The following is a 14,775-nucleotide window of genomic DNA, read 5'->3' on the forward strand; positions in this document are numbered from 1 at the left end:
ACAACATCTAGATTCAAAAATGACAACAACTATAAAACAAACATTTGCACACACTTAGAAACATACAAGTCTTCCAAGTCTTCTGAAGTGCTACGATCACTTTAAATAATGACATGCTAGTTTACACAATACTTCAAAAATACTGTGGTACTACTATGATACATGTTCCAAAATGCCACGGTTTTGCCATGATAATGTCCCCTTTTATATAAGGTTTTTTTGGTACTTCTTCAGTAATCTCATTGTTCTTTTTTAGTGGTTTCTCTCTTTCACTCTGTCTCTCCCTTTTCAGTGTATCTGGAGGTGAGTTGTTTGACCGGATTGTGGAAAAAGGTTTCTACACAGAAAAAGATGCCAGCACACTCATCAGACAAGTACTAGATGCTGTAAACTACCTCCACAGTATGGGCATCGTACACAGAGATCTCAAGGTGAGGAAATGCACAGCATCTATGGTTATTTGTCTGGTTTGATATTTTTTTTTTATATTTTAATGTGTTTATTTTCTCTTCCCAGCCAGAGAATCTGCTTTATTTCAACCCTCAAGATGGCTCAAAGATCATGATCAGTGATTTTGGCCTGTCTAAGATGGAGGGCACCGGTGATGTCATGTCCACAGCCTGTGGAACACCAGGATATGTGGGTAAGAGAAACCTTAAAGGGGCCGTATTCTACAGTTGAAATATTCTACAAAGTCGTAATTTAGTTACACTTCACCATTTGCCACCCTCTCTTTGACACTTAGAATTCAACAGACTTGCTACAGTAATTTCAAGGGGCCGTTCACAGCCAACATGTTTTTGTGTCCGTGTGTGCTGTTTTTAAATTGTTTTTCTATGTAAACATGCACTAGACGCTTTGCCGTGACTTGGTGTTTTTGTTTAGCCTCTTGTGTAGTAACAGTGTTTTCAGGATGTCATGTCCAAAACATTCTTCGAGACATCTGCATTCTGTTTCAGTTGAGCTGTTTCATTAGCTGTTAACATGTTCAGTCTTAGTGGCCCCTAAGACCTGTAATTAAATTACCTTTGTTATGATTGGCAAACCTCTGTGCACCGGCGTAGTTCACATTTTTCTCCCCTTTTCTCCCCAATTTGGATTGCCCAATTCCCAATGCCCTCTATGTCCTCATGCTGGCGTAGTGACTCGCCTCAATCCAGGCGGCGGAGGACAAATTTCAGTTGCCTCCGCGTCTGAGACCGTCAATCCGCTCATCTTATTATGTGGCTTGTTGAACGCATTACCGTGAAGACGTTGCATGTGTGGAGGCCCACGCTATTCTCCGTGGCATACATGCACAACTCACCACCTGCCCCAACGAGAGCGAGAACCACACATTATAGTGACCACGAGGAGGTTACCCCATGTGATTCTGCCCTCCATAGAAACCTGGCCGGTTTGGTTGCTTAGGAGACCTGGCTGGAGTCACTCAGCACGCCCTGGATTCGAACTCATGACTCCAGGGCTGATAGTCAGCGTCTTTACTCGCTAAGATACCCAAGTCCCCTGTAGTTCACTTTTTCATTTATCAGGGAAGGTCAAATTCCTGAATACTGAATAGGAGTTGTTGTGTAAACGTGAGCTGTCATGTTTATATGCTTGTGGTTGTGACGTCATAAGCATGACTATTTCTGAATGAGACGTTTTTGCAGCTTTATTTCAGGCTTTTTATTTCAGTGTCTTTATGGACTGGTTAGGCAGCTTTACATACTGTACAGTAATCTAACATTTGGGTGTGTGTGTGTACATATGAGAAACTATGTAAATTCATTGATGTAGATTTTAGCTTTTAGAATGTGAGTTTGTGAAATGTGTGGCGGTAAACTCATTAGTGTGCAACCTGTATCTGCACTTGAAGCTTATTCTTATCACACACTGACAGAACTGCCCCAGAGTCACCTGCTTTTCCATCCGATTAGAGCGACCACAACACAGCAACATGGATGTACGTGATGCCGCCTACTCCCTCTAATAACAAACGAGCACATACAGTTTGGGTATAAGCATCCTTGAACTGGTAAATGTCTTATTTGGCAATAAATAAAGATTCTTAAAAAAAAACATGCATTTATTCGCTTTAATATTAAAATTAGAAAACAAAAAATCATTTTTGGAGCTTGACAGCCTCTGGTCACAATATGCTTTAATTTTATGGCGAAAAAGCAGAGTGAATGTCCTCCAGAACATCTTTTTTTGTTAAGTGGAAAGGTGGGCGACTACATGATGACAGAATTTTGGTTGAACTATTCTTTTAATGTGGTAAGTAAGTGTTGGAGGGAACTGTGGCTTGAAGGTCATAATGTTTCTGTCATTTCTGATGGAAATGTGGGAGCTTCATTTTATTTCAAAAGCATTTTGCAATACAGTTTTTTAACCAACAAAATAGTGAAGCACTGCACACACACTCACAATAGCCACGTCTAGGATAAGCCCTAAACCATAGAATCAGAGCTTTTGTGTAGTGAGTGAAAGCTTGTTTCCTGAAGAGAGGAAAAATCTCTAGTCTGGAGGCAGAAAATGGACAGCATAATAGAATACATTTTGAAGGACTCAAGTGTGTTCTGTCCTCCACCTCCTGTTGAGAAAAACAGGATTATGTGTGTGAATGCGTGTACACGTGTGTGTCTCATAGGTCTGAAATTGAGTGTCCTACATGTCTTCATGATTTCCATAGTTGTGTGTTATCCCCAACACACACTTACTTGTACATATGTGTATATTCACATTTAAAGAACTTTTTACCACTTGTTCTGTTTTTTGTAAACGCTTTGTTCTGTGGAAATGACCCCACTGTGTGTTTAGTTAATAGACGTTTCAGTGTGAGTGTTTGGCTTTGTTGGATGATGAATTCCACTTAACACATCATACAAGTGATTTCAACAGCCACAAGACTGCCATGTCAACTTGTATGGCTCAACCAATGGTGTGAGTTTGGGGCGGGGCTTTGGCAATTTGTTGGAAACCTCATTGAAAAATGTTTTGGAATTACTTTTGATGATCCTAGTGGTGCAGAAATTGCACACATCACTTAAAATACTTGAGTTTAGGAGGTTTTAAGAAGTCTTAAATATATTTTTTCACAAGAAACATGATATTAAATTTCAGCCAAGTAAAATACGATGTATGTGTGACTTTAATATCTGATCTGGTGTGTGTTTATTTCTCAGCTCCAGAGGTTCTTGCTCAGAAGCCGTACAGTAAAGCTGTTGACTGCTGGTCTATCGGAGTCATTGCCTACATCTTGTAAGTACCTATAATACTGAACTCTTTCTCTCTCATCAGCATTGAATTAGTCCACAGTATGTGTGAATGGTGAGCTTTTAAATTTGAGTGTGAAAAATTGCAGGCTACAGCCCAAAAATCCACCAGAGTTTAAGGGGTTAACTAATGAAAGATGTCAACAGTACAGCGATAGTAACAGGTGGTAAGACCATGATATTTTGATATATATCATGGTACTGAATGATTACTACATTCATATCATGGTATTTACATTGTATTCAAAATAAACCATGCTATTACAATATTAATTGCCCCAAAAATCATTGCAATTCCATGTTACGTTTTGATAAATGGTACCTCCATTTCAGCCCTGTTTCTCCCTCTATCTGAATGTTTTCTTCCATTTTTCTGTGTCAAAATGTTCATAAGAATACTGAGAATGTGTCATAAAAGCTGTACGTTTCAAATGAGCTCTGGCCATCTGGGCATCTGTCTGTGTGTGTGTGTGTGTGTGTGTGCGTGCATGTGTGCGTGTGTGTGTTAGTGTTTTGTGAATCTTCAATGGAGGCAATTTAAGATAAAAACAAGTGCTTGCATCACCTGTTCATATCTTTTGCTACTGAAATTCTGTGTCTTTTTTTAATACTCCTTTCTGATCACTCCGGGGCGACTGTGCCAACACAAACACTAAGACTGTCTGTCAACAAACTGGAGAAGTTCCCATCACTCCCACTCACACAGCTGACCCAATCCGATGGATTCATGTGTTTATGGCCGAGTTTGTTTATGGTTTCCACTCTCACGCTATCTATCTTCTGTGAACCCTTAACGTCAACAAGAAATGGCATTCACAACACTTTTATTTGCTTAAAGCTGTGCGTAATGTCTTCCCTACTAGTATCAACAAAGTGAATTGTCAGCTGAGCTATAGAAACAAAGAAATATAACACTGAAAAATAAAGTCGAGGCAAAGGCAGATTAAGTTAAGTTTTCTTTGGAAAAACATGCACTGGTGAATTATGTACAATAAATACAGGAATGTTTATTTCCTATAAGTTGAGTTTGTACAATATACATTGAGTATGTGTTTACCGATAGTCTGTGCCCACCTCCAACCCTAAGCAATGGTCTGCTCAAAGTCAGATCTCATGGTTGGCTGGCCTCCTCTCAGGTGTGATTATTGCAATGACAACCACTTGAAACCGTAGCTAATTCTCTTAACATCTGATTAGCTAACCCAACGTGAAGAGAGAAAAACACAAAGCTAATGGGGTTTAAATCAGCCTGAAAATTACTCCATTTCTGCATTTAAATAGCTTTGATGAGGGGCGGGTGGACATTCCAAGAGATGTGTTTTGGAAGTTTGATTTACGCAGCTCAGGTTTAAACATCTGTGGGCTTGGGCTTTATGGTAACTTCTATGCAAATACTTAAAGGAATGTTTGCTGTTCAATCAAGGTGTGCGACAATGTGTTTTAAGGTTATTACAGGTGACGAAGAGATAATCTGTTAAATTTCAAATCTGTGTAATCTTTGAATAGCATTTAGATTACTTATGTATTATGTTTGGTAGAGTTTACATCAGATAACAAGCCTGCCAGTGATAAAAAACTTCACATATAGACAGTTACACTTATGTTCGAGCTCCTGAAGATGGTAAACAACTATACTGTATGTGCTAGATGAGAGTTTATTCAGAACTATAACCAGACCAGAGTAAAGCAAAGTTTTCCTGACTTGAGAAGCTCACATCTTCTCTTGCAGACTGTGTGGTTATCCTCCCTTTTACGATGAGAATGACTCCAAACTCTTTGAGCAGATCCTGAAAGCGGACTATGAGTTTGATGCGCCATACTGGGATGATATATCTGATTCAGGTAATGAGTGTGTGTGTGTGTGTGTGTGTGTGTGGTCAGTTTTGGAGAAATGATATCAGATATGTATTGTTTGTATGAGCTTGGGTGATGTTAAATTATTTAGTTAGATATGAACCACATCATGATCACAAATGGTGTCATTTATAGATCTATAACATAATCTATATCATACACACACATATTCATCCATATTAATCCCACATTCTGCCTGTTTGAGTGGACAAATAAAAGCATTATTTACAGGAAACACTGAGTGCTCTCTTTGGCATCATCCAGTAAACACCATGGGCACATGACAGATGTGTGTCTGGAGCTGTTTTTATGTCATTTCTCTCCAGCACCATGACATTTTTCCAACCTTTGAATTAGTAACAGTTAATCAATCCAAATGTTTGTGTCTCCACTTATATAGGCTACTTTAAGGACTCTAAATTTCTCCCTAGAAGAATAAATGTGGCATGTTTAAATTTAGTATCATGATTGGTGATAATGGTGCAAATTCTCATTTGAAGCACTATTTAGCCTTTTTTTTATTCTCTGTTGCACAATTTTTGTCTTTAGTGCCCTAAAATGTTAAGACAAATCTGTATCAATGGTTTTCTCTTTAACAAGTTGCTGATTATATGTTTCTCTTGTTTGTATGTACTTTTTTTATCGTTTAACCTACAGCAAAAGACTTCATCAGTTGTTTGATGGAAAAGGACCCTGCTAAGCGATACACGTGTGATCAGGCCCTTCGACATCCCTGGTGAGTCCAGTACTTCCCTGATCCTTGAGTACCCTTGGATTCTGTGTTATACAGGTTTATGTTCATTAAATATTGAGACACATTATGGAGAGAGGTTTGGATGCTAGTCTTTTCCAGTATCCTAACCATATTTTACAAAATCTTATTCTTAAAAAAGAATTTAAGATTAAGCAATAAGCCATGAGATGATGTTAATCATATTTTACTGTGGTAAAATCAGTAACACACAGACTAGAGTGGCTTTTTTTATAAAACAGCAGCAGTAGCAATATTATAAAAGACATACAAATAAATTGTAATTACATTTATTATTAATAATATTTATAAAACATAATTCTTTGGTCCAGTAATATAGTTCATTATCCTAACTGCAGGTTATATTGTAGATACAGCAGATTGATGTAGCACATTAATATGGTATTAAATTGATATGTTATTCATAAAGATTATTTTCTAACAGCTACAAGTTGAACTTAGTACACTGCTGTACTTTGTGTTTTGATTTAATTTTGTTGCACTGTCATTTTATTCCTCTAAGACACTTAAGCTGTGCCAGAACAATTAATCCCCAACCTCATAAACAGCATTTAGTGAATGCGTTTTATTGCTTGTTATTAGTGCAATGATTTATTCATTTTAGAATGAGACACTATCTGCGTCAGTCAGGGATTGCGTGTTCGTTATGAGTATCAGGTTGAATTCGGTCTCTCTATTATCGTGTGCCAAGATCCCTCTCAATAAAAGGAAAAAAGCTACTGAATAAATGCAAGCCAATTATGACACTGTGGCTTAATCCTGCATTACGTATTCCAAAGCACTAATTGGCAATTAGCACATCCCCTTCATACACCTTAAACAAGCTTTTACCAAACAATGGAGTCTGAAAAATGTAAGAACAGAAGAGGATAGAAAACCAAAGGGAGTTTACACACTTTGCAGGAACTCAAAGTGCTCCTTGAGAAAAGTGGAAAGAAGACGTTATTATAGGTGAAGAGCTGCAATATGAATTCTAACTAACTAGTTTTGACTTTGTCACTGTGCTCTCCAGGATTGCAGGGGACACAGCGCTCTGCAAGAACATCCACGAGTCCGTCAGTCGACAAATACGCAAAAACTTTGCAAAAAGCAAATGGAGGGTGAGTTCTTAGTGACTTTGTGAACAAGGACAGAAACATACTTTAAGCAAGTATGCAAATGGTAGTTGAACTGAAATTTCAAGCCTGCACAAGTCCTCCAGTGAGACGTTATAATTAATCTTCAAAAAGTTTGTATAATCATGCGTTGTTATGAGCACATATTAAGGGAGAGACTGCATAGAATATTTGTACTTTTAAAATGTAAGAACTGGTCACCAGTTACTGGGCCTAAGATACAGTATGCACTTTCGCTTCTGTCCTTATTGTTACCTAAAGGCACGGTCACATTTACCTTCGCACTGCAAAATTCCAAATACAGTCAACTCAATGGGAATCTGCACAATTGTAAATTTTGCGCAATGGACATACAGTGGTGAAGAATTTCCCCTCATGGGTTTCACATGGAGTTCTAGTTTGGTGAACTTTGACAGGCAACTCTCGACTTTCGCCACGTTGACCAATAGGAAGATGCTTGGTTTGGCAGTGGCCAGTGGGGGTGGTACTTCAGACCCAGCTGCTCTGGATATTTACAGTGGACAAGGAAATAATTTTATCAGACAATTTATTCTCCCAGAGTATAACGTACAGTATTAAAAAGAGGCTGTTTGGCAATACGTTTTTTACAGGTTTCATTCACGCTCAACATCCACCCATGCCTTCTTCACAGGCAAAGTTTAGGCTATAACAAACCCTAATACTCAAGGGGGCGATAGAGTAACAATCAAATGTCTGTTCCATCCAATTGCTTATTTATTCAGGTAGCAAGCTATTATATACACTTCTGCAAGATTCTCTTTAAGCTGATGCTCTGCCATGACAGTACTTGACCTAAAAGAGAAAACTAACAGTAGAAAAAAGGTTTATGCTAATGCTTGCTATGGTTCCCTTGGAGCAACACTGAGAACACTACGCAAACTTGTGCTCCATTATGAATTGCAGTCTGACACTATCAATGCACAAAATCAAGCTGGAGTAGCTAGTGTTTGCATAGCTAGTGTTTACATTCACGCAATTGCGTACAGTATATTTTGAGCCTATTCGAGAATTGTATGTCCTTTCACTTCAATGACTTGTGGTCTGTCTGTGTAACAGCAAGCCTTCAACGCTACGGCCGTGGTGCGCCACATGAGGAGACTGCAGTTGGGTAGTAGCATGGGGAGCAGCATGGATGCATCTAGCACCAACAACCGCATACTGAACGCAAACCAGACTTCGAATCTACCGCCGATCCAAACATCAAACCAAACACCAAATGCGACCGCATCGCTTGGCCAAAACCACAAACCTGCTCAGAATGCAAATACAGTACTTATTAACGACATGGCAACAGGCACCAACTCTACAGCGCGCAAAGACTGTAAGTGATGTTCAGTGTTTTGAGTGTTGTTCTAACTCGTAATTTGGACCAAGTGAAATCTGAAGATGTATTGCCATTTTCTGTGCTGATTTTGGAGGGAAAATCAGCAGAATTCTGCAGAATAGATTTAAACATGGTAATAATTTGGTAAATAAACAGTTTTTTGACCAGTGGAATTCCATGACTTTTCCATGACGTTTCCAGTCTTTAAATATTGCTCGATACAGATAAAAAAAAAAGACTGATTTGTGAACCATTTTAACCTATTAATTGACTTAAAAGAACAATTTGCTCACAAATCAGACATCACTCTGGATTGTGAGCAAGTTTTACTCACAGCTTTTATGTGTGCAGAGGAAAACTAGAAAAATGTACTATAATTTACTATAAATTCTCTATAGTAATTTCCAAATTGTATCACTTTCCATTACATTTTCAGGCCTGGAAATAATTTTTTTCAAGGATTAATGATTGTGGGAACCCTGTAAATAGAATTTAAATTACTGAATTTTATTGTTGCTGAAAGAATGATCAAAAGTATGCCATAATAATTCAAGACCCCATGAAATATCTTGACAACCACAGTTTACTTTTAGAAATTCATATTCCTACTATTAATATTAAACTTTGAATGCGCCAGTTATTGCAAGAATTGTGATCAATATTTTGTTCTTTTTTTCTGAAAGATAAAGGCTATACGTTTTGAATTTCTATATACTATTAGCTTGGTTTCTATTTGTGTATTACAATGCAAATTGTAGGGTGTTGCATAAAAATGCTGGAAAAAAGATCTCCAAATATCTCCAAAATGCACATAAAAAACATATTTCTAGCTTGAGGTGAATAATTTTTTTTCCATAAACTTATGGATACACCAAACAAATTCCAATAGAATTTCTACAGGAATACAGACGTGCTTAAAAAAGTAATTTGACTGCCTCAACAAGCCTTGTGAACACAATACATAATTTGCTCAGAGAACAAAATCAGTAGCATCAATAGCCTCTCAAATGTTGCTCTGGTCCTTAAAAAAAGAACAAAATGTTTGAATGCAATAACTTCCCAGAACTACCTGACACGCTTTCGCTCCCAGACATAAGGCGTCTGCCAAACATGAGTTTTGTTAAATCGTTTTGCCTGTGTGTTATAAACTGCAAGTAATTTATTACGTTGAACAAAAGGGTCACAGTGGCTTTCCCAATGGCTATAAATTCTATCTCTTGAATACATGGGATGGAAACGCAGCTTTATTTGCAAATTGTTTTTAGGATATTCAGATTTTTCCAAATGAAATTTTGAACTTACATGGAAGCGTATAGATGGCTTAACAGACCAACAAAACTTTATGAATAAACAACCAGTAACCAGTGAATGATATTGCAATTCATTTTTTTTTCTGTAGGTACTGCCCCTCCCCACACTTCCTGTTCTCTGGCATTAACCTCTACAGCTTCAGGGGTGGAGCCCTGCAGGCCTCTTCCCCCTTCGGTTGCGTCGGTGACCACAGTGTTAACTGGGACCAAGTGACGCCAGGTTATGCGGGGAGAGAGCTGGGAGGCCACTGCCCTGTAAGCCCCACCCCTCAGCCCTCTCCCCGCCCTGCCATCAAAGAAAGGCAGAGGACTGACCCATCGCCATAGCAACCACCAAGAGGCTAAAAAACTGCACGCATCTAATGCACTCCACAATCTGACCTGCCATTTAACCTCCAGGCCACTAGAGGGTGCAATGCATGCAGTGGCAGATGAATTTAAGCAGAAGGCTTCCATTTTGAGAAGTGAATTCATGCGGCTGGACAGAACTGTGACATCTTTGCTATGAATGTGCTATGATCCTCGCCAGCCTTGTTACTTTTCGGAAAAACAAATGAGTTGTAAAACTGCAGAGGTTTCATTCCGAAAGTGTGTGCATGAATGTGTCCGTCCTTATAAGAGGGTGGCACCAATGTAAAACAATTCTTACTATAGCTTAACACTTCTAGCTCTTCCCTCTCTCTCTCCACCCTGATTTCCTGGTTTACTTTATTTATCTACTCACGATTCTATTATAATTACTGTTAGCTACTACCATTTCTGATCTTTAGAGTTTTTTCACAGATTCGTCATGGTGACCTGCAGAAGTGTTTTTAAAATAATGTTAGACTGTTCTGCGACATTTGCTTAGTTGAGACTTTAATTGTTTGCACATGGGCTGCGAGAAAGAACGGTTCACTTGAATTACTGTAAAATTGCAGTTTATACTCACATATGAATGGGAGATTAATGGTTTGAGCTCTTACGATTGGGTTTAATCATGCATTTTAAGATATCTGTTTAAACATGCAACATGTTTGATTGTTATCTTACTATACTGGACTTTAAACACAGGGACAGGCTGGAGCAAATGCAGTTTGACGAAGCTTCTTCCTGCTATTGTCTGCTTTAAATGTGACTTTGAATTCCACATACAGTCAAAGTCAGTATTGGATTACGGAATATAGTACAACTGTTAATACACAATGCAAACACACACACAAATCTCCCAAAAAGCCACGTCAGCGTCTTTCTACGCCCAGTGTACGAGTTCTCAGGGAATTCCGCAGTTGCACTGGGCACCACACTGATGGTATTATAGTAACGCCTCCATGGTTCAAGATTACCTCATCCAGCCAAGATAATGTGAAGACTGGATGAGGATGATCGACAACTGTTTAAATTTGCCACAGCATTCTCATAAGGATTGTAAGACAATTTGACATGGTGGATAAACTGATATGTAATGCTGCATTCCCATCATGTCAGAATTACCGTAATTAGTTTTCAACATCAAAAATCGTTCGACTTTTCGTAATCCGAATTACAAGTTGAATTTTTTTTATTTTATAAAAGCTCCACTTGATTATTGTGACTTCATGTGAAAACAACCAAAATGTGATGAAATCTGACTACAAAGTAATTAGTTACTTTAATGGAATTACTGTTTGACAAAAAGTAGTGTAACAAATTACATTTTAAATTCAGATTACAATCTGAATCTTGTAATTAGATTACAGTTACTGACTTTTTGACTTTTTTTGAGTAACTTAAAAAAACACTGGTCCATTTTTCGACATTAAAATACTTCTATCCCATTATTTTTGCATTTCTGTTTGGTGATGATAGTGGTGGAGAAAATGATCCCCCTTTAAAGGTAGTTAGGAGGTTACCTCTTATAATATGTCATATTATTACAGCCAGTGTTACATGGTGCACTTTGTTCTTCAAGATTTTGCAAAAGAATAAAGGAGTGAATTAATGTAGTGATTACGCAATTTGCTGTCATCAACAGCAAAGCCACTTGTGGATCCAATTAGCATTACATGTTTTGCCATAGAAATTAATTTCTGAGTCGGAGGAAGTAAACAACTCTTATTTCTTAAAAACAACTCATAATTCATAATTACGGTCATTCCGACATGCATGCAGCACAAATATAAGAACGTTTTACTGACTCTTAAACATATTTCCAGTATAACTCAAAGTGGCTAAATTTAAGCATTGGTTTAAGGGCTACTGCAAGTTAAGGTTTATTCACTTCCTTAAAGAGGGTCTCCTGTTTAAGCCATCCCGGATGGCTCTCATATCATGTGGTCATTTTGAAAGTGACTTATGTCTTCTTTGCCCTTTATGCTTTGATAATATCACAGGAAGTAAACTTATCTGCAGACACAGGGGTTTTTGAGTATGTGACATTTTCCAAACTGCCATCGAACATATTCATGCATTTTTCATCAGTTTCATCGTGAATATTTGTTTCAGTGTAGGCAAAAATGTGATGGTTTTTCAGCAGCTCATTATCATGTGAGGTTAAAGCTAATGGATTTGTTTTTCAATCCGGTCATGCATGTACCATTTTGTCTTCGTTTTCACACTCAAGAGGAGTTTGTAATCTCTGATATACTCTGCAAAGCATTTAAGAAAATCACTGGGGCAAAATATGCTTTGTTTGAGGTTGTTTGAAGAATACTGCACATTTCTGTTTATACATGTGGAGTCACAGTGTAAGCATGAGGCGCTTGTAAAGTGAAAATTGTTTAAAGAAATACAAGTTCACATCCATCGACAGTATCTGTGACATACTGATGATTACCAGAAAAAATGATTTCAACTTGTCCCTCAGTTTGTAAAGATAAACATAAATCATGTTCATTTCCTATGTCGGCTGAAAGAAAAGGCATTCAGAAGAGTTTCAACCATAGGGCCTAAGTGTGGAGCTTGTATATTAAGCACTTAAGGGTCCGTTCACATTGAACACATATGTGTGTCTGTCTGGGCTGTTTTTTATTGTTTGTTTCTGTGGAAACATCCGCTAAACCGACATCTTTGACAGTTGCGCTAGCGTCTTATTTAGCATCATTTGCGGTAATGAGAATATATAGTGCCAGAGCAGGTCATATAGACACAACTACAGCATTTTTGATAATAAAAAGTGAGATGTCAAGTGTCCAGGCAGTTCAACAGCTTTACAATATACAGAAAAGGCTTGACGGACACCAAAGTTTTTAATTCTATTATCCAGATAGTGATGTTTGGAATGTCAAAGAAATTATTATTTTATTTTCTATTGGATCTTGAGTACAACATACATCATTTCAAATATATTTATTAATTATTTAGAATTGATTCAATAGTTTTAATTTTGAAGCTGGGTGACAACGTTAACACAATGTTAAAGTCTTGTGGCTAAACATTGAAAATAGCGTGTCATCTTTATTCCAGTGCAATGCCTTGCCTCAAAGCCTTCCATTGTAAGTTACAAACTGAGAAACTAGTTAAAATTATTTTGTGGTAATTAACACAACACAGATGTTAATAAAACGTAACTTTTATTAAACCTGGAACATTCCAAGTCTTTTTTGCTCAGTGTTTATGTACTCCGTTTTTGTCAGTGTCACCTTCTTCTGTATGTATCTATAGAAGTATTTTGCAGGAAACCGGTCTAGGTGGTTTAGAATTGCAGAAAATGTGTAAAACCAATAGGTGGGGGATGTTTACTGCAAAGCCAAACCACAAATGTGTTCAAATTAATAATAAAAATGACGAACTGTAGCATATATATGAGTATACACATATTTACATTACTAAATCAATTAAAATGCGTAATAAAGTACAGTATACAGTAAATACTTGCACACATGTGCCATGGCTTACACATTCTGAACAATCGGTGACTACAGTGCTGGACAGGATGTAAAACAAGGGTGAATCTGTATTAGCTCTCTTTTTTGTTGACTTATATTCAAGTTTCATTGTTGTCTAACTGTGTCCAGAGCAATCACTCTGTTTGTCCAAAGGCTTTGTAAATAGAATGTGACTGTGCCGTGTCTACCATGTTATTCCTGAGGAGATGATCTGTCCATGTTCTCCCGATCATGTCTCTCAGCTTGTTCTCTAAATGACACTGCCTGACTGTAATACACACCTGGTGTTTAGTGAATTCACATTGATAACACACCTGTATATATGATTGGCTGCTCGTCCCTCGTAACAATGTGTGTCTCGCTCAATGTTGTATGTTTCAAGAAAATCATGTTCCTATTGTACAAATTTCACTCAAACAACATCTCTGTTCAAGATCTACAGTGAATATTTAATGTGATGCACCTCTTCGGAGAAATCCTTTCCGATTCTCTGTTTTGGTACCAACTCAGGCGTCACTTTTGCCTCTTATGATAAAAAAGCTGTGACTGACAAGTGTCTGTGCTACCCTGTGACTGTGCAGTTTTTAAAACTCGTCCCTTGAATGTTGACTTGTTAGCGAATAACCGCAAAGCATCTCTAGAGACAGAAAACACCTATAAGAAACTTGCAACTACATTGAATGATTTTATAAACATTTGCGAGCATGTTAAATGTGCTTTTCGATTCAACCAACCTATTTTCAGAAGTCCTCACCGTGTATCTATATGTATGAAGAAATATGTCTAAAATATAAATATATATATATATATATATATATATATATATATATATATATATATATATATATATATATATTTAATTATGTTTAAAAAATGCAACTATGACAATGCAGGCCTTCTCTTCTGTATCGCTGTCACAACTCTGTCCGAAATAAAAGTTGCCCAGTGAAATGTGAATTATATACTCATATGCATGTAACAATGATAATCCATATTTTGGGAGTGGCATACTAATACTAACTTTACTGTGACGTGAATCTTCTGTTGATATGGGGCTTGTATATCCAATGCCTTTGACAATCATCTGCACATATCAAGAGTTTATATTCCATGCTGTAAAGCAATTGGGAATGAATGATTGTTTTATTTTATTTTATTTCTTTTTCCTTAAATAAATCCTGTATGATCATGATGTGTCTTTCTGGCTCAGTAAGCATAAAAGTCTTACAACTGCATTATCTTCAGAGCCAATGGCAGCGTGCAGTGCACCATGTGAC

General features: G+C 37.4%; 1 protein-coding gene across 2 annotated transcripts in view; it reads left to right on the forward strand.

The window, feature by feature from the left end:
• LOC127639289 (calcium/calmodulin-dependent protein kinase type 1D-like) overlaps window positions 1–14,339 on the forward strand; it is a 59,424-nt gene extending 45,085 nt beyond the window's left edge. For both annotated transcript variants that reach the window (XM_052121223.1, XM_052121224.1), the window contains 8 exons: window positions 293–431; window positions 517–643; window positions 3,168–3,243; window positions 4,987–5,099; window positions 5,769–5,847; window positions 6,896–6,983; window positions 8,076–8,340; window positions 9,743–14,339. In XM_052121223.1, the coding sequence (XP_051977183.1) occupies window positions 293–431; window positions 517–643; window positions 3,168–3,243; window positions 4,987–5,099; window positions 5,769–5,847; window positions 6,896–6,983; window positions 8,076–8,340; window positions 9,743–9,867 (1,012 nt within the window). In that variant the 3' untranslated portion in view covers window positions 9,868–14,339. The remainder of the gene's footprint in view (window positions 1–292; window positions 432–516; window positions 644–3,167; window positions 3,244–4,986; window positions 5,100–5,768; window positions 5,848–6,895; window positions 6,984–8,075; window positions 8,341–9,742) is intronic.
• Window positions 14,340–14,775: the final 436 nt, after the last annotated feature.

The sequence above is a fragment of the Xyrauchen texanus genome, chromosome 47, assembly GCF_025860055.1.
Source record: "Xyrauchen texanus isolate HMW12.3.18 chromosome 47, RBS_HiC_50CHRs, whole genome shotgun sequence".
NCBI classification, from domain to species: Eukaryota; Metazoa; Chordata; class Actinopteri; order Cypriniformes; family Catostomidae; genus Xyrauchen; species Xyrauchen texanus.